At 40.6% G+C, this 20534-nt stretch overlaps 3 protein-coding genes and 1 long non-coding RNA gene across 5 annotated transcripts in view; 1 reads left to right on the forward strand and 3 right to left on the reverse strand.

Moving 5' to 3' along the window:
- The window catches only part of abr (ABR activator of RhoGEF and GTPase), an 84808-nt gene extending 82195 nt beyond the window's left edge, over window positions 1–2613 (reverse strand). The window contains exon 1 of the mRNA XM_068330326.1: window positions 1593–2613. Within this exon, the coding sequence (XP_068186427.1) occupies window positions 1593–2406 (814 nt within the window). The 5' untranslated portion in view covers window positions 2407–2613. The remainder of the gene's footprint in view (window positions 1–1592) is intronic.
- A 2631-nt stretch (window positions 2614–5244) lies between these two features.
- On the reverse strand, window positions 5245–11019 carry aspa (aspartoacylase). The gene is made up of 6 exons (XM_068330692.1): window positions 10620–11019; window positions 8625–8820; window positions 7743–7836; window positions 7522–7629; window positions 6562–6671; window positions 5245–6430 (listed from the first exon to the last, which is right to left on the reverse strand). The coding sequence occupies exons 1-6, from the start codon at window positions 10859–10861 to the stop codon at window positions 6239–6241; spliced, it is 942 nt and encodes a 313-aa protein (XP_068186793.1). The 5' UTR covers window positions 10862–11019; the 3' UTR covers window positions 5245–6238.
- On the forward strand, window positions 9957–19984 carry LOC137605842 (ester hydrolase C11orf54 homolog). Of its 2 annotated transcripts, XM_068330691.1 has the most exons (12): window positions 9957–10651; window positions 10760–10908; window positions 11864–11913; window positions 13587–13726; window positions 15729–15864; window positions 15960–16058; window positions 17103–17176; window positions 17280–17381; window positions 17622–17798; window positions 18057–18206; window positions 18356–18472; window positions 19049–19984. In XM_068330691.1, the coding sequence occupies exons 4-12, from the start codon at window positions 13622–13624 to the stop codon at window positions 19220–19222; spliced, it is 1134 nt and encodes a 377-aa protein (XP_068186792.1). In that variant the 5' UTR covers window positions 9957–10651; window positions 10760–10908; window positions 11864–11913; window positions 13587–13621; the 3' UTR covers window positions 19223–19984. The 2 variants fall into 2 exon arrangements, with proteins under 2 accessions (XP_068186792.1, XP_068186791.1); XM_068330690.1 differs by having other exon boundaries at window positions 11864–13726.
- LOC137605844 (uncharacterized) lies at window positions 13700–15785 on the reverse strand. The gene is made up of 5 exons (XR_011037798.1): window positions 14733–15785; window positions 14372–14648; window positions 14166–14290; window positions 13923–13959; window positions 13700–13838 (listed from the first exon to the last, which is right to left on the reverse strand). It is a non-coding gene; the product is annotated as an uncharacterized lncRNA (long non-coding RNA).
- Window positions 19985–20534: the final 550 nt, after the last annotated feature.

A 20534-nucleotide genomic window follows, 5' to 3' on the forward strand; every position in this document is an offset into this window, starting at 1 on the left:
GTGAATCCTGCTTCCTGGATTGGCATTTTAGTTATTATATTAACCATTAGAATAAATCTTCTCTTGGATAATAGACTTACAGTTCCGATCCATTGTGTTATAATACTATAATTCTATAATACTACAACTGTTAACCTGTGAACTCTGCTCATATCTTTCTGATGGACTGAAAATTTACATTTCCCCATTTTGGGACATATTCTTGTTTCACTTCATCTAGAGAGTTAGATGAAGCACTGGACACCATTCCCATACATGCAGATGAAATATGGAATGACTTGCGAGTGCTTTTAGAGATAGGGACAGTATATTCGAAAGAACTACCAAGTCATTTCATCCTGTTTAAGTTACTCTGATATATTCTCCCAACTTTCTGAATCAAAAATGTTATATCATCTTAATGGATCATTATAAATAATTTTGAAACTTACACCAAAAATATGTTCCAAAACAATTTGGAGCAAACACAATAAAAGACTTCTCAAAAAGACTTGATTCAGTCCTCCAACAGGTAAAGCAGATGAGGCATTAGCATTAGCCTCAAGAGGCTCATGTCTTCATACGAAACATAAAGGTTCCCAGCTCATTTAAAAACAGCATGAGCAAAACAGTCCCGTCTAAGAACGTTTCTCAAAGCACAGTCATAAGAAGGAACCTTTTTCTGTATGAAAGCAAGTCTCTAGCATCACAAACGAATATCAAATACCAATTACATCCAGAAATTAAGCTGACATCCTCAAGACCAAACTCATCTGTGATGGACGGACACAACATGGGTTTCTGGTCTGATTAGTGCACACTTTAAATCAATTTTCAGGCAAATCACTCTCCTGTGCTATTATCACAGTAACATTCGTGTAGGTATTCATGCAACAAACTGTGTGGTGACTAGTCCAATCTGCTCCATCATTCAAAACACAAAAATGTGATAAATATCTACGAAGAATTTAATTTTACTGGACTGCACCAACTATAAAAAAGGAATGTGTGCAGAAATGGTTTCGGTTCCTCCAGCTCCAACCAAAAATATATCGCAGCTCCTTTGAGGCTGATGTAACCAAGACCACGTAGAAATCTATTCCCAAAATGTCAGACCTCAGTTCCCAGGAGGAAGACTTAAAATGGAAAAGATGAACATACTTCATACATTAACAGGCTGTATCAGAGGTGCATGGACAGAAAACCACAGATCCACTCCTGCAAATCTGAAATAAATTAGTTAACTGTGTGATGTGCATAGAAAAATAGCACAGTAGAAGTCTAATCTAAAATAAAATAACGTTATCCACTCCAAACAGAGGAAATGGTTACTTACAGCAGTGGAAAACAAGAGCCAGACATAAATAAACATCTTTTATCGATTTGAAGCAGATGTGTATTGCAGGATAGTGATCGAGACTGTCCAAAAATATTGACTTTTTGTGTGCACATTCTGATCCAAGTAAAATGCATTGGTTGAAACCAACTGAGGTGATTAATCTGACTTTATTTCTCCTGATTTTACCTGGTGGAAGCTGATTGAAGGATTTTTTTCTCTTTTTATTACCAGCTGTAACAACAAACAGTGGCATCATCTCACTGATTATTTCTACCTGCAGAGGAGGAGTCGTCATGGTCGGAGCTCAGGTCCCCATCACTCCTCCTGTCGGGGGTGCTGCACCCGGAGCCTCTGGAGGCTGTGCGGTGAATGTGATGGAAGGACGGGGACAGCCTGCCGTCATCCCCGGAGTCCAGGTCCCGGCTGTGGCGGAAGGGCCGTCGGTTGTGATGGTGGCTGCCGGACGTCCTCGGGGTTTCCCTCCCGATGATCTTTGGTGCCAACAAGTTATTCCTGATGAAATTCTCATTCAGCTCCGCATCCTCATATTCCCGATCGCTGCCCATCTCGCTGTCAATCGGTGGACGGACTCCCGTTTTGGTGGAGCCTGCCTTCTGAAAGCTGGGCTTCCGAGGCGGGACAGGGATGGGGACCGGCTTCCCCATCCTCCCGCTGAATTTACTTCGATCCCGGCTGAAGGCGATGGTGATCCCCGCTGTGCTACCTGCCGGTGGAGGCTTCACTCCTTCGGGGTCACACACTTTAATCCTCTGCCCGTCGCATTCATCATCCCGAGGAGATTTCCTGAAGTTTCCCGTCTTGGCGTGGCCAAACGTTTCGGCGTTGAAGTTTTCATCCTTGCCGTCAAACCTTTCCGGGTCGCTCCTCTTCTGTCGAGACACCGTGGTCTGCAGGTAGATCACCTTGAATTTCTCCTCCGCCAGAGCCTTCTGGAGCCTTTTTAGGTTGTTTTTACACAGCTCCAGCTCAGATTCGATATCCTCCACGGAGTTCAAGTTCATCTGGGGCACTTCTCCATCGGGGAACTCATTCCTCCAGTGTTTCGCGAATTCCTCCTGTTCCCACATATCGATGTTCCGCAGTCTCGCAACGCAACAGTGACAAGCGTTTAAGCTATCAGCGTCCACACCAGCGGCTATCTGTGTATCTGCCGCATATATCCACTCTAATTTCCCGGTATAATCACCATGAAGCCTCACGATAGTGTCTCTGTCGCGGTCCGACCATACTCTGCCTCCCACACACTAGAACACCACAAGCACGTCACGCAGGACGTATCCGACGGGCATAACAAGTTTGCCACTACGCTGAAAAGTTTACAGACTTCCTGTATCGAGACGTGTTGCCTTAAAGTGCTGCTCGTAATATTGAGTTTCTCATGTCAGTCAAATCAAAAGGTTTCAGCGCTTCTCAACACGCGCTGAAGCAGGTGCGAGGTTCCGGTTGGACAACGATATTTTCCATTTAGCTTCATATTTAGAAATTAATCACAAATTTTGTGCCTATTTAGTTCAATCAACAGCCGGGAAATATGTGTTGAATGTCAGCTGCGTTGCTGATAGTAAAGCATGTTAGGAAAAACAGAAAATAATAACGAATTTGACACATACATGTAATATTAATGTCAATAAAATTACTGAATTTCATCGAGCAATCTTTACTATCAAATGTACACACAGTTTTTCTCAACATGTACCGGTAATTTGATAACCATAGAATTCTGTTCCGTGATTGGTAGATATAGAAAAATCCTACAACAAGGGAACGCAACACAAATTGATAAGGTAGAGGAAGTAACAGACTTCATTGCTTTGCTTTAATACATATCGAAAAATCACCAGGCTTCACACTGGAGTTACATTTTAACTCCTTGTTTCTAAATAAACACGATATGTGTGGAAATGTTATTTTTGATCTGAGTGACAGATTAATAATAATAAAACCCCTACAAATAGAAAGGAGTACACTATTTGATTAAATTCTAAACGCATTCCCTGCATTTCCTTTTTCTGTTTGGTAGTATTTCAATGTCATTATTAAGTATCGAAGTGTTGAAAAGGTGTGAGTTATGACTCATGCTACTTTATAATTTATTAATAACAAAACACCAACAGCTTTTATAATACATTGAGCATTCATTTCTATCGGGGTTGTAGTGATACAACATTTCACAATGTATTATGTCCTTTGTGTTATGTATCATGGTATGTTTGGTGTGAATTCAATGATATTAGATAAAGGGAAACTAACACTTTTTAATGCCACAGAAAAACACCTTCTGTAATAGGTTTAACGAGGTGCATTTGTGGGTTTCCTTTTATCGCACTTATTGCTTGAACAGCACGGATGAGCATTTCTCAAGCATGAACACGTGTAAAGAGCTCATCCCCACATCCTCTTATCTCCTTTTAGTGTCATCACTTTAATGTGACATCTATTCAAGTTTTCTACCCTCTTAATTTATGGCACTGACAGTGTAAACGTATTAACAGTTTACATTTAGTAAAAGGGGAAAAAAATATTTCATCTTACCTTGAAAACTTTTGATTAGTGTGGTTTTCATGACGAGATTAAAGAAAAGGAGTAAAGGTAAAGGGTATCACATTCATCTCAGCATTGCCTGCGTAGCTGCATCCATGTAGAAATCTGGTTATCAACCAAGCAGAAGACTTCCAGTAAACTAGATTTGTAATGTTATACATGGCAGGATAAAGTTATCGTCATGGACAGAGTATGATGGGGAGGGTGGAGGCAGAGTTGGACGCTTGTTCTTTTCAAGTGGCCGTTTGGATCACAGCCCAGAACAGAGAAATTGTTCTCCTAAAAGCTTTCACTCGCCACAAGGACTCATTGATCAGCACTTGCTGGCAGCCTGAGAGCCCTGATTGGGTTATTGTAATAAATAGACGAGAAAGCCTATGACCAGCCTGTAGCCATGAGACTGAGCTACAAATCACACTCTAACATGTTATGACAGGAAAAGCTTAGACTTTTCTCGTTAACCTACAAGTGTCCAGCACAGTCAGTTTGTGGACGGCAGATGTATGATCGACAAAGGTGACATGAACGTTTCATATCAGGAAAACACATGACTCTTAGACTATGAACATAATAGTTGTCTGCACATTTTACTTGGCATACAAAACTCTTCACTTTAGTCTCAAGCCAAACTCACATGTCCTCTCCTTCCCATTAAAAAACTCCACCTTCATTATATGCTGTAAGTCTTTGCCAGTTGTTATGTAATCCTCTTAATTCCCCATAACTGATCTTGAAAGGTCCCTCCCATTCAATTCCAAATGTCCTGGGACACCTGAGACAAGTAATTTAGTTGGTGGGAAAAGGATGTATTGCTGCAGATATGGAGCAGCCATTATGAGGCAAACAAAGTCTCCAGGTATGGAGTTAACAGATGCTTCCCTGTGAAGTGATCAACATGTGATCTATAAACAGTAAATGTGTTATTTGCAAAATTCTGTACACAGCAGCTGCACACAATATTACCAACAGCATGCTGGTCAATAGTGTGTTATAATGCTGTGTCTGTAACTTCAAATATAAAAATGATTATTATGATTTGAGTAGTAGTCTCTGGGGTTTGGGGAAAGGAATGTTTGAAATTTTATTCGTTATCATTTTTTATATAATTTCTAAGTAAAAACAGCTGAACTAGTGTAAATGGATACTCAGATGAACTGCTTTTATGTGGGATCTACAGTACTCTCTGGTAGCTGCTAATTGGTTGCTAAAATACAGTATATGTTACGCTGCTGCAGAGTAAAGCGTGGAAGACTGCACACTAGTAATCTGATGCCCCCTGGCGGCCACTTACCCGCATGACAGCATGTAGTCTGACTAGTCAGGAGCTCAATCTTCTGGGGTGCAAATGATAAAATGGGACATCATAACGGAGAACTACATTTATTGAATGGATAACTTTCACAGAACAGTCATGTGAATGTAAACGGTGCCACTAAAAACAGCACAGAATGGAAAAATCGATTATGGTAAGATTAGAGAATACATATGATTCATGATTCAACAAGTGTTCATTCATTCAATCAATCATTCATCAATAACCGCTTCTTCCCCTATCACAGGGTTGTCGGAGCCTAACCCAGATGACTTGGGGTATGAGGCAGGGTACACTCCAGGCACGACGCCAGTCCGTGACAGAGCTCAACATGTGTTGGATGTCATTTAAATCAAAACAAGTATATCAAAATAGACACATATATATTACTATAAAACATATTTTGAACTGCATCCCATTGGTGAAGAGGAAAAGAACATGCAACTTTTCTTATCAAAATAACATGAGACCGTACATATATAATTTACAAAGCCCACTCCCAATTTGTTGTGCAAATTTTTCCCCAAATTTCTATTAAGGCAACAGCAGGACAGCACCACAGATGCAACCACAGGAGTTACAGGTAGGTAGAATCAAAGGCCACAAACACCCTCCCAAAGATGCTACAAATATATTTCAGAAGACAAAAACCGTTACAGTTCTGGATCAAAAATTGAAGGTTATGATCCTCAATAGCCATCCTGAGCAACAGAAGTGTTGTATTGTTATTCAAAAGCCACTAATGATTAGGCTCGGTTTAAAATATTACAAGAATTAAGTAGATGTAATATTAATGTACTTTTGAAGTAACAGCATTTTAAAAAATACCACAACAGTTAACCAGTTTCCATTACCATCATGGCGCCTCTTTGCAAAGCATCCACAAGCGTTCTTTGCATAGTTAATACATTTTCTTATTGTAAATGCATAGAAAACTAAACCAGTGCGTAAAGGATGGTATCTAGTCATTTGCTAACAGAACAAAGTGCAAAATCTATACAGGGACCGTCACTGTGGTTAACATGTGTCCATGATCGCCGTCAGGCTCACGCTTTTCTGATGGCACTCGCGACCAAGGTTTCCCGTCTGGTCGTTACACATGCCTGTTGTTTTTCATAATAGGCTGCCTCATTTATAAAAGTGGGATAGACTGTGCCCGGGCCTTGGTAGGGGATGGTCTTCCCATCAAATGTTTGGAACATTGGGTCACCCGGGTTCAGCGGTTCCCAGTCACAGTCCTGAAAGAACAACAAGCAATAAGTAACTTGATCACGTTGTTGAAACTGAAATAATCTGGTCACACATTAGCCAAAGATGTCTCAGACAGAGGATTTAGGTTAGAGCAAAGACAGATTATCATCGTTTTTACCTGCAGATTGGGGTGAACCATAGCAATGATGTTTCCGTTGGCATCTCTGGGGTAGTCAATCCTCTCTAAGAAAGAGAAAACTTCCACGGTGCAGGGCGGGAACTCCATGCCTGAGCAACACAGACACAACAATACACACACACACACACACACACACACACAACACTGAAAGCAGCATCAAACACACTTATGTAGAATACACAGTTATTGAACAGTGTAATTTTCCAACAGTAAGAGAACAACAAATAAAGGAAAACAGAAAAGGGTGATCTCATAACAATTCTATCTGTCTGTTGATCTATCTATCTATGACATGCATCTATCTATCTATCTGATAGATATACACTGTATATATGATGTAACATGGCTGTGATGAATGCAGCATTAGCCCTCTATTGCTCAAGTAGTTGTGTGCAACCTCTGGAAGCCAACAGGAAGTGTTTCTTGGCAGTGCTCGGACATTAAGTAGATGAACTGCGTTACTCTGCCAGTGGCCACTGAGCAGTTATTATGCAAGCAGGAGCACAGAGCGATGAGGACAAACAGAAAACTTTTTTTTTTCCCACTGAACCTCGGTGATTACTATTCTGTAGAGAAAATCATTTTCATCTAAAACAATGACTGAATGTCCCAGAGCTTCACAACTTGTTTCTTCATGCGTCACAGCTTCAAAGTGCAGGACCAGCCATTAATGTCGGCGACCCGGCGTTCATCAGCGAGATTACCAAACCACTGGCAGCCATACAAACGACATGGAAACCAACCAACCCCCAACAAGCAGACCAGCCAGGAGAAACCAATGTGCTGAGAGTCAAGTTGGGCATACACCGCCTTGTTTACGTAAAACAAGAAAAAAACATAAGGGGAGGGGTACCAGGGATTTAAGATCTTATGACACGACCACGTTGCTGTGGTGTGCTGTAGCTTACAGGCTTACACTGCTGCGGTATGTCGCCCTACCTTCATTGAACAGCTCGATGAAGTCCAGGGCGTGCTTCAGTATTACCCTCATCGACTCAAAGATGTTGCTCCTCAGAACCCCTTGAGGCTGGGGACCCACTTCCAGACCTGTGCAGACACAATGGGAAGGCTCCGATGGAAAAAGCGCCTTCGGGATATTTTGAAGGCACCCCCCCTCCTCCTCGACCCGACTGTTAATAGGACAGGCTTGAGTGACTCACCGATGGAGTGCTTGGCAACGGAGCGTGAAGTGGAATATTTCAAAACAGGATGTTCGTTGAGCAGAACAAGACAACTGGCTGGAGCGATGGCTTTCTGTGAAAGAAAAATGACAAAAACCAGACCTCAGCTGCAGACATTTATGTGTTTATATTTTTTTTAAAAACTATGTCACACTGTGGACAACAGCTACTGTCTCACAGAGTGCTAACTGTCAGCGAACAGTTTAAATAAAATAAATAAAGATGAAGTGTAACACATCCAATATATTCAAAGTAGGTATGAAACGAATATATGTTGGTTGTTCTTCCTTGTGATCAAGTCAGAAGAGCAGAATCCACCATGGACTCATCTATAATCTTCTCAGGTTAAGCTGTTGGTTATTTAAATAGATTATAGTCTACTAGGTGTTCTTATCTATTAGAGTGGGGGCACTTGAACGGACTCTAAATATGATCAATGATAAACCCACATTTCTATTGACCTTTAATTCTTAAATCCATGCACAAACCAGGCGCTACAACCATTACAATAACTTCAAACTCTAACAGAATGAGGTGAGTCTTCAAACATCTGATGTTTACTTTAACACTCAGATGCGAAAGAAAATAGAAATTCATCTTTTGGTTTATTTTAATGGGTGATCCAACACCTAATCTGGCAATTAGATGATTTACACGGGTTAACTAAGCCTTTCCAAAAAAGCTGGTGGTAAGCCGTTGACTTAGACGGACACACAATGGCGTGTTGGTAACAACCGGTTGAAGCATTGTGCACACAATGACAGGTGACTGAAACAGCCGAAGCAGCAGACCGACAAATCACACAGAGGTGCCTTTGTGCCTTTCAAAAAACGTTTAAAAAATCTCCAAAGTCACTGTCACCTTGATGTAGTTCATCATCTGCAGATTGAAGTGGTCTTTGGAGTTCTCCAGGAGCAGCGTGCAGCCCATGTTGGACGTCGTGTTGTGGAGGTCGAAGATGACATCGTAGGCGTCGGGGCTTCCTTTGGGCCCGAATATCCTGTTGATCTCCTGGGCTCTCCGGACCTCGTAGGGCAGGTGGTCTCCTCCCGGGGCGCTTCAGGACGCAGACACACACAGCGTATCAGATCATTCTGCTGAACAGACTAGTAAGAATATGAATAATTTACACAATGATGTCCCACTCTAACACTTTCACCACACCTCCCCTTTTTTTTTTTTTTACTCCTGGCTCTTTGAAAGCGCTAGAGAATAGCCACTGGTCTAGGATGTTCTCAGAGCAACAGGAGAATAGCACCTCTGCTGTTCATATTGTCTCTCCTCCCTCACATCCGCTCCTCTGGCCCCATTTTCAGATAATATCTGGTGTTATCTGGACGCTAGTGCACAAAGCGCAGCGTGGGCTGCAGCTGAAGCGGTCTCAAACACAAGCACTCAAACTGATGTGTCAGTAACGTGAGGAGGAGATGACCCTCTATTTATAATGGAGAAGAGGCAACCATGGGCTGTTAATCTTCTTAACCGCAGCCTTGAGAGAGGTCAAGTTTGTCAGCTCAAGAGCAGTTAGAAAATCACTCACAATTAATAGGATGAGGTGGTTAAAGCAACCGTAGCGTAAAATTTCACAACAGGTCAGATTTACAGCACAGTTTAGGTAGCAAGTAAAAATATGACTAACAAATCACGTGACTGTCATTTTGTTGTGAAGTATTTTGGGGTTTTTTTCGTTTTTTTTTCTTAATTCAGTTTGACATTTGAGAGTTAAGGACAAATAATGTTTTCATAAATAAGAATATAAAAAAACTGTCCATATACTTCATATTTATTTGTCACATTTCCTCAGATTGAGCAAAGATGCCACAACAGGTAAACAACAAGCACACACACACACACACATACACATGTACCATAGTAACCTTGGGAATATTATGGGCTACGATGATTTATTAGGATACGATGTTCTCCAGCCACGTTAGTTAATAGTTCCTCTTCGTGTGCAGAGTTTGTGTCAGGCTTTTCCCGCTCTGCTGCACACGAAGAGGAACGAATTAAAAATAAAAATCGCTTGAAATCATTTGCATCCCGGTCACGTTCCGCTCACGTTTTTTCCTGCTGGATGACAGTCAACCCAAGTCCGGGGACACACGGCTCTGCTGTTATTGGCAGGGAGCCTGGGGGGTGAGGGGAAGGGGGGGAGGAGAGAGGGGGAGGATGATGGGGGGTGGGGGCATGGGCAGATTGTAAACACGCACTACCTGCTGATGGGGACGAACACGTGACGTTTATTTTGAGGGAATCCTTTGAAGAAAACGGTGGAAATAATCCATGACAAACCATCCGATGTTCATCCATTGTTTTTATTTGTTTTACACGGCCGCATTCCGTTCAAAATGCATTGTTTTTATTTGTTTTACACGGCCGCGTTCCGTTCAAAATGCATTGTTTTTATTTGTTTTACACGGCCGTATGTTTTTATCCACGTTGTATTATCCCTGTGTTATCTATTTCCACATTTCTACCCCCAGAGCAATACGCACGATCGATTATCTCGAACATATTGTACAATAACATTTCTATGATGACATTTTCCGCGGAGGAGTTAACAATTCGCCACAGCTAAATTATTAACTACAATAATTATTTGCTTCGGGAGGGACAACGATCAGATCGTTTGTCAAGGTTTATAATATAAAGGTGCGCGTCCAGGCAGAACTAGCTGACAATCGATCACATATAATAAGATAATAATGTCTTATTAAATGTGATTCCGTAACTGGTTCCGTGTCTGACATGAAAAAGTTTCCGTTCCACATGAATGACAGCTGAACCCGGAACACCGAACACCCCCCCCCCAGCAGCAGCAGCAGCAGTCCGGTCCGACACATCGGTGTTTACCTGAGATTCTCCGGGCTGAAGGCTCGGTTCAGGTCCGTATCCACGTATCTGGTGCACTTCTCCACAGCCTTCGGGTTGGTGATGAAAGGTTTGGTCTCGATTCCTTTCCTCTGGATCTCGACGCTGTTTTTCACCCACAGATTGACGAGCGTCACGCCTGACATCTCGTTCCCGTGGGTTCCCCCGAAAATAGCCACTCTCCTGGCCTCGTTCACACACACAACGTTGTTGTGTGAAGACATGGCTGAAGACTATCAGCGAGGGACGCGCTGGTTCGAACGCTTCAAGGGTAGGGAGGGATGGGGGGGGGGATAAGTTTCCAGCTGGAGCTACACAGCCCAATAGTTTAAAAGCGTGATGTCATTACGCGCTTACGTAACGCGTCTTCTCGGACTTGTGGCAGATCCCAGGAGGAGAGTTGGGCAAGACGTCCCGGGCTGTTTGAAGAAAAACTAAAAAATAAATAAAATTCAAAATTAAAACACAGATTAAAGTATTTGCTGACTTTGTGTTTCAAAAGTTTTCCCACTACAAATGCAATAAAAACAGTCGTTTCCATTCACCAGTAAAAAGATCATGTTAGTACTTCCGGTCAAGGCTTTCAAAATAAAAACTCCAGATGAAACGTAAACATTACCATGATGTAGTTATGGAATTAGATTTTCTGTCCACAAAATGCATTTTTACAACATGAAAAGCTATATATTTTAAGTGAACCATAGTACTCCGCTTAATATTCCTCTTTTTCAATATATTGTCATTTAACAGGTGCCAGATGGTCTACTTAGAAATATTACTTCCGCTAATTACATTCAAAATAACACAAACGTTTCAGAAGTGGAAAAGTCAATGCAAAGCTGACAGAAGATGTAATATAGTATATTGATATTGCCTTCATTACACAAAATCCGTTTGACACATGTGTTTGAGCGTCAGTTACCTATTACTACGGAAAGATAATTAAAAAAAAACAAGTGACATCACCAAATGATTCAAATAATTTATCATTTACATGTTATAAAGCAATTTTAGTCATATATTTTATAGTCAGGAGTCATTAGTTGGTACAATAGTATTTTATTTTAAGAGTATAAATAGTTCAACACATCAAACTTGAAGTTAAACCGTGGAAGCAAAAATGTTTTCGTACAAAACAATTAAAAAATTATTTAAGACGCAGCGGTAACATTTGTGCAACACTTTTTTTGCCACTATTCTGCTCAACTCTGCTTCCTTTCCTACAGATTACATCATTACATCAACTTAGCTGACAGAAGTTGCTTTTGCCCCAGACGTAAGTATCTAGTGACTGACTGAGAGTTGTGTTCCCTACATTTCTTAACACCTTTTTCCTCTGCATCAGCAACAAGGAAGGATGAAGTCCTTGTTTCCTTTCCTACACAGACCCTGAATCATCACGTTGTGCCACCGTGGTAATAATCCTGCTCAATGTTTCGTTTCCCTAAATCACCAGTTCAGCATTTTGATTGAGGCACTGTTTTGTTTTTGTGCTGAATTACAATTTCAACTTTTTTTTCAACAGTTTGAGAGACTCGCTTCTGAGGAAAAGAGTGTTTTCTTCTTCTTTTTCAACTTTTTAGAAGTTACATCATTAACAAAGCACTTCTCAACACCATGATCTGCATCTCCAGTGACATTAGGAGAAGACATCTTCTGCTTCTTCCTTTTACTGTAACTTTGTTGTAATGTTTCCGACACTGCAAAAACTTGCAACTCTATCCTTGATTCTTCAAACTGTTCTTTTGGCATCAACAACGAATCTGAAGTCCTGTTTAATGCCATCTTTACTTCACTTTTCTCCACACAAGGAACTGTCTCTTCTTTTTTCCTCTTTTTCTTTTGTGCTGGTATGAATGCAGAATTATCCAAAGGGTCTGGAGCTGACTCTGCTTGATCAATATCTTTATACTTTCTTTTCTTCTTTTTTTTAAATGGTCTCTCACTTTCTGTTAAGATTTCAGGATCATTATGAAAGTTCACATCTACACATTCTTCTCCATCCAGCACAACATCCAAAGGAGTTAACCGTTTCTTCCTGTGCCGTTTTATTTTTACATAACTGGGTTCTAATGTTTCCCTAAAAGGTGCAGGACTGTCCAACGTAGCACTTGATTCGTGAAAATGTTCTGTTGACATCGGAGGTAAATCTGAAGTAGCATTCGATGCGTCCTTTTCCTCAGATTCCTCTCCAAACATAACAGTCACTTCCTTTTTCCTTTTTTTCATTGGAATCTCAGCATCATTTAAACATTCAGCATTCCCATCCCTTTTTCTTTTTTTCTTTCCAATATTTTCCAGGTTACAGCCGACTGAAAACCCAGATTCCTCTGTTCTCACATAAGATTCTAGACTTCTATCCACTTCCTGTCTGAAATGTTCTGATGAAGACTTTTTCTTCTTTTTCCTATGCTTTGAATTAGGCATGCCTTCAGCTATAACATCACTGTTACAGCTGAAGTTCTTCACTCCACTGCTTTCATTTAATGCTTTTGCTGAAAGCTCTGGTCTGCTGTCCTCAGACAGGATGGGCGCCTCTTGCACCCTTTCACTGACAGATTTTGCCACATACCGATCTTCCTGATCATTTGCTTTCGCTACACTTTCAGGATCTCTGCGTCTTCTCTTCTTTTTCCTTATGTTTACGGTTTCATTGCATACACTGTTATTATACGCGTTACCAAAAAGGTCTGAGAGACTGTTGAGATTTTGACTTTCAGGTTTATCTTCTATCACTGACATTTGTGATCGATTGTCCATTTTCAAAGCATCACTCTGAGGCTCCGTTGTTGCTCCGCTGTCTTTCTGTCTGTGTTTCTTTGGCTTTTGCTGCACATTAGCGATAGCATCATTGATGCTGCACAAATCTTCTTCCCTCGATTTCTGTTGAAAGAGAGTCCTCTTGTATGTTTGGTGTGTTTTTGTCTTTTGTTTTTTATATGGGGCCAGAACACCCTTCTTCTTTTCCATGGGAACGTCCCAAGATGATCCTCCATCATCAGAACTCAATGCATACTGTGGCAGCGGTGCATCACTCTGGAAAGATGCCTCCGATGATGTTTTATCTGATGCCCTGCTTTCTGCTCCTGGTGAGGTTTTGTGTTCAGTATGACCGACTTCCCACCTACTTTGCTGTGTTAATCGGGAGCACCAGGCTCTTTGGCTTTTCCCCTTTGATGGTTCCACAAAACATGTATTGTCCTGCAGGATGACAATTACAACAAAGTTCACAAACCAATGGATGATGATACATGATGGATGAGACCATTTTAACAGCCTACTTACCACCACTCTGATGTCCTCGTCTGATGTTTCCTCTGCTCTGTAACAGAATAGTTTTATTTCTGATCAGTCAAAATCTATTTATAAGAAGATTAATGTGATCCAAAGTAAGAGAAGTAACTCACAATTTTTTTAAAAAAGGCACACAAATAAATACCAAGGCATATTTATAAATGATAAATACGACACTATTTTAAAACAATCACACATGTACCAGTAAAGAAATATTATTCAGTTCAAACTCACTCTGACAATGGAGATATGTCATCGCCATCCATTTCCAGGGTTGGTAGAGAGTCTGTATCATCCTCCCTTTGACAGTCCCCCCACAGCTCTCTGACACATTTAAAGAAGCCTCCCATAACAAACTTCTGTAAAAAGTAAAGACATCAAAGTCTGCAATATTTGCAACAACAATCAGTATAAAACGTGTCATTACGGATTCTCCTTACATGGAGGGTTCTATTCTGGACAGGCAATAGGGTGCCTCTGGGACTCCCTCTCCTCGATGAGAGAAAAGGGAACGCGTATTTTGGAAGTTCAGGTTTCTTGTGTTTAAGCTTATTGACAGCTTTGGGTTCTTCATCAGAAGTGGATGAATCATCCTCACTCTCTTCCAAATCTTTGAGAGAGGCGAGTTTTGACCTCGGGTTGACGTTGCGTCGTCTCCTTGATCTTACAGCCTCGGGTACTGGTTTCTGAGTGATGAACAGACTGTCCCCCGAACCGCTGCGGAAACATAATTTTAGATTCAGAAAAGGAAACTGGGTCGTTTGTAAACTGGTTTCCACATATTTAGGCTAATGAGCATACCTTTCTTCCTCTTTGTGTTCATTAGACTCTTCATCCTTTTCACTTTGTCCCATGGAAGTCCTACGAAGGTATTTTGTTTACGTCCGACGGAAACTTACGCAGAACAATGCAGCGTAAAAGCGAGAGCAGCAATGTTTAGAAGCGCGAAAAACACCGGTTCCACTGTAGAAAAATGATAACAATGTTTAATTATCGTCTCGTCAATGTTGACTAGCAACAAAACACACTTGGAAAACTATTAACGTATGTCTGAGTCAAACAGGAAGTGACTTTACTGTCTTCTTCTGTGGTTTTTAACGACAGCTACCGTCCAAATTACAGTATTACTGCCATCTCCTGGAGACAGTCAGCTCCTACACCTTCAAACCTATTAGGTAGCGTTCTGGAGTGCTAATCGAAACTAATCAGCAACGAGTGACTCAAAAGCCACAAAAAAAAGAAAAAAGAAAACAAAGATATGGACAAAATTAGTGGAGTAATACATCAATCAAGATTACTGACTCAACTGGTTCAACCAGGAAGTGTTTCTACGTCGTCAATGACGAATCATCATCTGACCAATGACCAAAGAGGAGGCAGCCATAAGTAGAAACACGTGTGTACTTCCGCTATCGATTCGGAAAGCAGATATGAGTTTGTTTTTCCATATTAACAAGTAACTGAAACATGCAAACACGCAACAGCTCGTCTCTAGATGAAACGATGAAAGCAGTGGAAAAAGATAATAAGATAATCTTGAGCGAGACAGTTTTTTAACGCATCTTTTGGAATGTCAAACGTTCATACGTGTACCTATGTAGATAAAATAAAATGTAAAATCTGTTGAGTTAGATATGAACTTAACCTTTATTATGTAATCATATAACAACTATAATTGTGTGATTTTTATAATAATATAACGGATTTATTCAAGAACGACCCATGAAAGAAAGCTGTGCAGCAAATTAGGTCTGTAAGTGGAGGGAAGTTTTGTTCATATATCGTCTTTGGTTGAAGTACATCGGTGCCCACTGCCCGTCGCCCCTCTTCCGCTGCTCGGAGATCAGATTGGCTCTGAGGGCAGCTATGGCAGAGAAGCACCCGACTGAGAAGGTCCAGTTGCACTCCCCGGATTTAGAGGAGCTGCGTGGTGGTAAGGACTTTAAATTTCATACGAAGTGGCACAAGTTAAAGAAATATGATTTATTTCAAGAAATAGTAATTAGAGATATTTCTGGCTGGTTGCAGTTCTGCAGGCAGGTTTGGAACACAACTTTGCTGAAGTCCAGGTGAGTGTTGTGGACTGCCCAGATCTCACCCAAGAACCCTTCCAGTTTCCTGCCAGAGGTAAGAGCTCACTTCATATCTGTTACACATTTTTTCCACACAACCTCTCCACGTGTGAAAAAGAAAACATCTACATGGTTTTTTTTTTGGTGAATCTTAAAGGACCTAGAATTTGACAGCTGTCTCTAAGTTGGTTACTGGTTTTATCTGAATTAAAGTCATGAAACTTCAGTTCCTATGTAGAGGAAGTACTGCAGTTAGATAAAAAGTACTTCATCAATATTTTTTTACTTATTACTTCTGCAACTTCAATATCAATAAATGTTGAATGCAGTGACCTACAACTGTTAAATTGTAAATACAGTTTAATATACTACAAAGGTTTGATATTTAGTGTGCAAACTGCTAAACACTAGTGTGTGTTTTTTAAAATGCATGCTCTTCTTGAATTTATTGCATACAACACATTAATAAAAACTTCAGACATGAGCAAGTTTAGCGTTACATCACTTTTTATTTTAACTGCACTCAGTAAGAGTTTGGGAAGTGAGGAGACTCCAAATGTCAAATGTAATTTAATTTTGTCCCATTCTTGCTTGACATCCAGTTTAATTTACTCAACAGTTAGAGGTCTCTCTCACATGTTCTTCTTCCTAATACTACACCTTTTCACTATCTCTGCCCCAAGTCAGGTGATTGGAGCATTCACAAGGTTTTTTACTTTCACGTTTCCGCAGATTTTCTTGCCCCTCTCACCTATTTTGAGATGTGTTGCTGACATACAAGTCAGATGAGGTGCAGCTTTATATATATGGACTTTGTCCTGTTTTCAACTGAACTAGATTTCAGCTACACCTTAGGTTCCCTTGGTTCCCTTTTTATGCCACTGCCAAAAACGGCATGTAGGATTAAACATGTCTGTCTTCACTCAAGAGTCTTTGATGGACTGTATAGTTTTAAGGGCCTTTGCTTACATTTACCTATAATAGAAGGTATGGCCTGACTTATCAGTAAAAAATCAATTTATTATCCAGGAGTGGTATAAACTTCCCAGTACATTTCTGAGACAACCAAATCTGTGTCATGTTTCTGTTACCCTTGCAGGCTTGTGTGGAAGCCCTCGAATCACGGATGTTGGTGGTGTTCCGTACCTGGTGCCCTTGGCCCAAGTGGATAAGGTTGATATAATGAAATTACTGCATAATAAAAACATATATTTGAAATAGAGAAACGATTGGTAGTCAGCGGGATTGCTCACTCATTTGTTTCCTGTTCTTTCAGGAATATGACATGAACATCGTATCGAAGCAGCTGGAGCTGCCAGGAGCGTTCATACTTGGTGCAGGAGGAGCTCCTTCCAGAATTGTTGGATTTAATGCAGAGGTAATTCAGTTTTTACATTATTTAATTGCAAGTCTGACTACAGACTGTAGTGGATGAAGGAAAAACAAACTTTGGTCATTTGTGTGACTGCTGTCAAGTTTTGGGTCGTAAATGGTACATTTGACAAAAAATGAGTTGCTTTGCTTTGAAGGTATTGACAGGGGACATACTGTATAATGATCTGTGAGTGAGAGCAAATAAAGGTCACAGTTGTAACACCCCGGTTGATGTGGTCCCCAGCTGATGCCTGTGGTTCTGACCGAGCTGGAGGGAAGGCCTGCAGTGAACAGCAGCTACTTCTCCTCCATCAATCCAGCTGACGGCCAGTGCTTGCAAGAAAAATATAGCGACAAATTCCCTGATTGTAACTTTGGACTGATGGGAAATCTGTATGCTTGTGAAGGGAAGCCTGGAAAGGTAATATGAAAAGAAATGCACACATCAAAAATGCATTGTAATGGTAGCTTTTACTTTTTGCCAACCCCCACCCAACCTATCTCTGGTGACTTTTAAGCATGTGAGCAATTACCTGAAATTTAATAACTTTGCTAACAGTGTCATGCATGACTTGGCTCCTTCTCTGTGTGCTCTCAGCATTTAAGAGCTAAACATTAACTAAAGGAAAGTGACTATGCAGAATGAAGTGTCATTTTTTTTGTCTGTGTTCCGGTCCAGGTCATAGAGGTGAGGGCCAAAAAGAGGACGGGAAACTACAGCATTGTGACGGCGTTGAGGAAAACGCTAGAAGATCACTACCCAGAGAAAAGCCTGGCTTTGGGAGGCACCTTCGTCATCCAGAAAGGGAAAGCTAAAATTCACATTATGGTAAACATCTGATATGACAAAGAGTGTACAGTTTTGTTATTAAATATATTTACCAGAGGAGCTGGCGTCTTGTCTTGGGTGTACCCCTGTTCTCACCCGTAGCCGTCTGGGATGGATGGATTTATCTCCCTTTCTCTGCTCTTTGACAGCCTAGAGAGTTTTCAGCTTGCCCCCTCCACACCGATGATGAAGTCAACAACTGGCTGAAGCATTTTGAGGTCAGCGCCCCCATCATCTGCCAGTCAGTGCTGGTGTCCAGAGACCCTGTAAGTGAACACAATGTCAGTTCGGTCATTATTTAAACCACATGCATCAAACTCAAGGCCCGGGGGCCAAATGTGGCCCTACACATCATTTTATGTGGCCCGCAAGAGCAGAAAAGGTCAAAACTACATTTCCCACAATGCAGTGATTAAGCCCGTTTTAACTCAGACAAAAACATTTTGAATGAAGTTAATGTCCTAACTTGTGTTTGATTTTATTTTTTCACTTGGATAGTTTGATCCTTGATTGATGGAGTTTTTTGGGTTTAATAACTAGACAAATTAAAAGGATTTATGTTATAACAGAGAAACAAACAAACATTGTTTCCTGTGCAACTGTATTGTTTGTAACTTGAATAAGTAATAAATTCAGTTATTTAAAATTAAGGAGTAGTGACATTTATTTCACATTACGTTGAGTTACATTTAGTTACATGTATTATTTATTTGTTACATCTGGCCCTTTGAGGACAGACATTATGCTGATGTGGCCCTCGGTGAAAATGAGTTTGACACCCCTGGTTTAAACCCTAGTCTTCGGTGAAGTGGTTTTATTTCATTTGTTGTTTGTGTTTCCAGGGCTTGGACCTCCGTGTGGAGCACACCCATGGCTTCAGCCGCCACGGAGAAGGTGGCCACTACTACATAGACACCACACCTGACACTGTGGAGTACCTGGGCTACTTCATGCCGGCAGAGTTTGTGTTCCGCATTGACAGACCCAAAGAGACCCATGGAGTTGGACGAGACTGAAGCCTGAACAAATGAATGGATAAATCATGCTAACAGCAGAGCATCATGATCCTCTAAACACAACACATTATTTGATTTAGAATTGTTTGATGCACATTGCAATTCAAAATCACACAGGAATAAATGTTGGGAAAAATTAACTTGGATTTTTCATTTGTGGTCAACAACAAATGAAAAACACAAAACCCAAATCGAGCAAGATAACAAGATTTTTAACAGTTTCAAGCAGAGGCCACCAATGTGTGATACATGTTATTCTTTGATAAATGTAGTTCCGTTGTGGGGTTTTTTAATCTAGAGTATCCCCTGCACAATAACAGCAAGATCCACTAGATGTCGCTGTTACTGTTTGAGGTTTCTGGAGGTGTCTGGAGATTCCCTTTCATCTGGGTCGTGGTAGATGTCTGTGTTAAATAATGAAACTGGACATAGAAAAAATTTGAAGACGTTTCACCTCATGAGCCTATCATCAACTCTTGCCTTTCAAACAGCTGCAGTTGCACTTCTTCTACCTGCTACTGTTGTAGCTTCTCATATAATTATATGTTAATGATTTATGTTTGCATTAGCTGCTTCAATGCAGGTGTAAAATTTATAACGGCACTTTCATCTTTTATAGAAATCATCACAAAACGTTTGTTGTTACTAATGTGTGCACATTAATAATGAATACAATGTGATTACAGTCGAGATTAAACTGTGGTAACTGAATAGTGATGGATCTAGGTAATGGAGAAAATAAATAAATGAATAAAAACTAAATACATACATGTTGCATCAATTATATTACTCTCTATAGAAAACTCTTTGACATTGGAGTCAGCATGAAATCCCTTGATGAGTCCACAGCTGTCTGAAACATTCACAGTAGCCTCCTATCATGAGATGCACGGGTTAGGGTTAGAGAGTAGAAGTGTTCACACCTTCAGAAGATCCTGGTTCTATGGGGTTGGATGTTCACTCTATATAAATAACAATAACCATGAATTACACATCTCCCAAATACTGAAGATCATTATATAGCGGTAGAATGAAAGGAAAAAGAGATTGGGTCAAAAGACATGCCGATTTGGTTCAACCAGGAAGTGTTTTCACATCAACATCTGATGAATGATCAATGAAGAACGGAGAAGAAGGCAGCTGCTAATACAAACCAGCATTTGACCCTTTCTTCTTTCACTGACTGCACCGATTCAGAGAACAGATATGAGTTGACTTTTCATATTGTCTGGTGATATGAGGTATACAGACAAAAAGCACTCCATCTCCAGATGAAAACTGTGAAAGTTGCAGAATAAACTTGTGCGTTAAG

This window comes from Antennarius striatus, chromosome 13 (assembly GCF_040054535.1).
Source record: "Antennarius striatus isolate MH-2024 chromosome 13, ASM4005453v1, whole genome shotgun sequence".
In the NCBI taxonomy this organism is placed as follows: domain Eukaryota; kingdom Metazoa; phylum Chordata; class Actinopteri; order Lophiiformes; family Antennariidae; genus Antennarius; species Antennarius striatus.

What these genes read in the sequence shown, in the direction of transcription:
- LOC137605842 (XM_068330690.1), top strand. Translation starts at nt 13,544, where the DNA reads ATGTTTGGTGTGTTTTTGTCTTTTGTTTTTTATATGGGGCCAGAACAC. An exon ending in CTTCCAGTTTCCTGCCAGAG is followed by an intron (nt 16,059 to 17,102) that starts GTAAGAGCTCAC and finishes TTACCCTTGCAG; the next exon opens with GCTTGTGTGGAAGCCCTCGA. An exon ending in AAGCTAAAATTCACATTATG is followed by an intron (nt 18,207 to 18,355) that starts GTAAACATCTGA and finishes GCTCTTTGACAG; the next exon opens with CCTAGAGAGTTTTCAGCTTG.
- aspa (XM_068330692.1), bottom strand. Translation starts at nt 10,861, where the DNA reads ATGTCTTCACACAACAACGTTGTGTGTGTGAACGAGGCCAGGAGAGTG. An exon ending in TTCAGCCCGGAGAATCTCAG is followed by an intron (nt 8,821 to 10,619) that starts GTAAACACCGAT and finishes TGCGTCCTGAAG; the next exon opens with CGCCCCGGGAGGAGACCACC. An exon ending in TGGTTCACCCCAATCTGCAG is followed by an intron (nt 6,431 to 6,561) that starts GTAAAAACGATG and finishes TTGTTCTTTCAG; the next exon opens with GACTGTGACTGGGAACCGCT.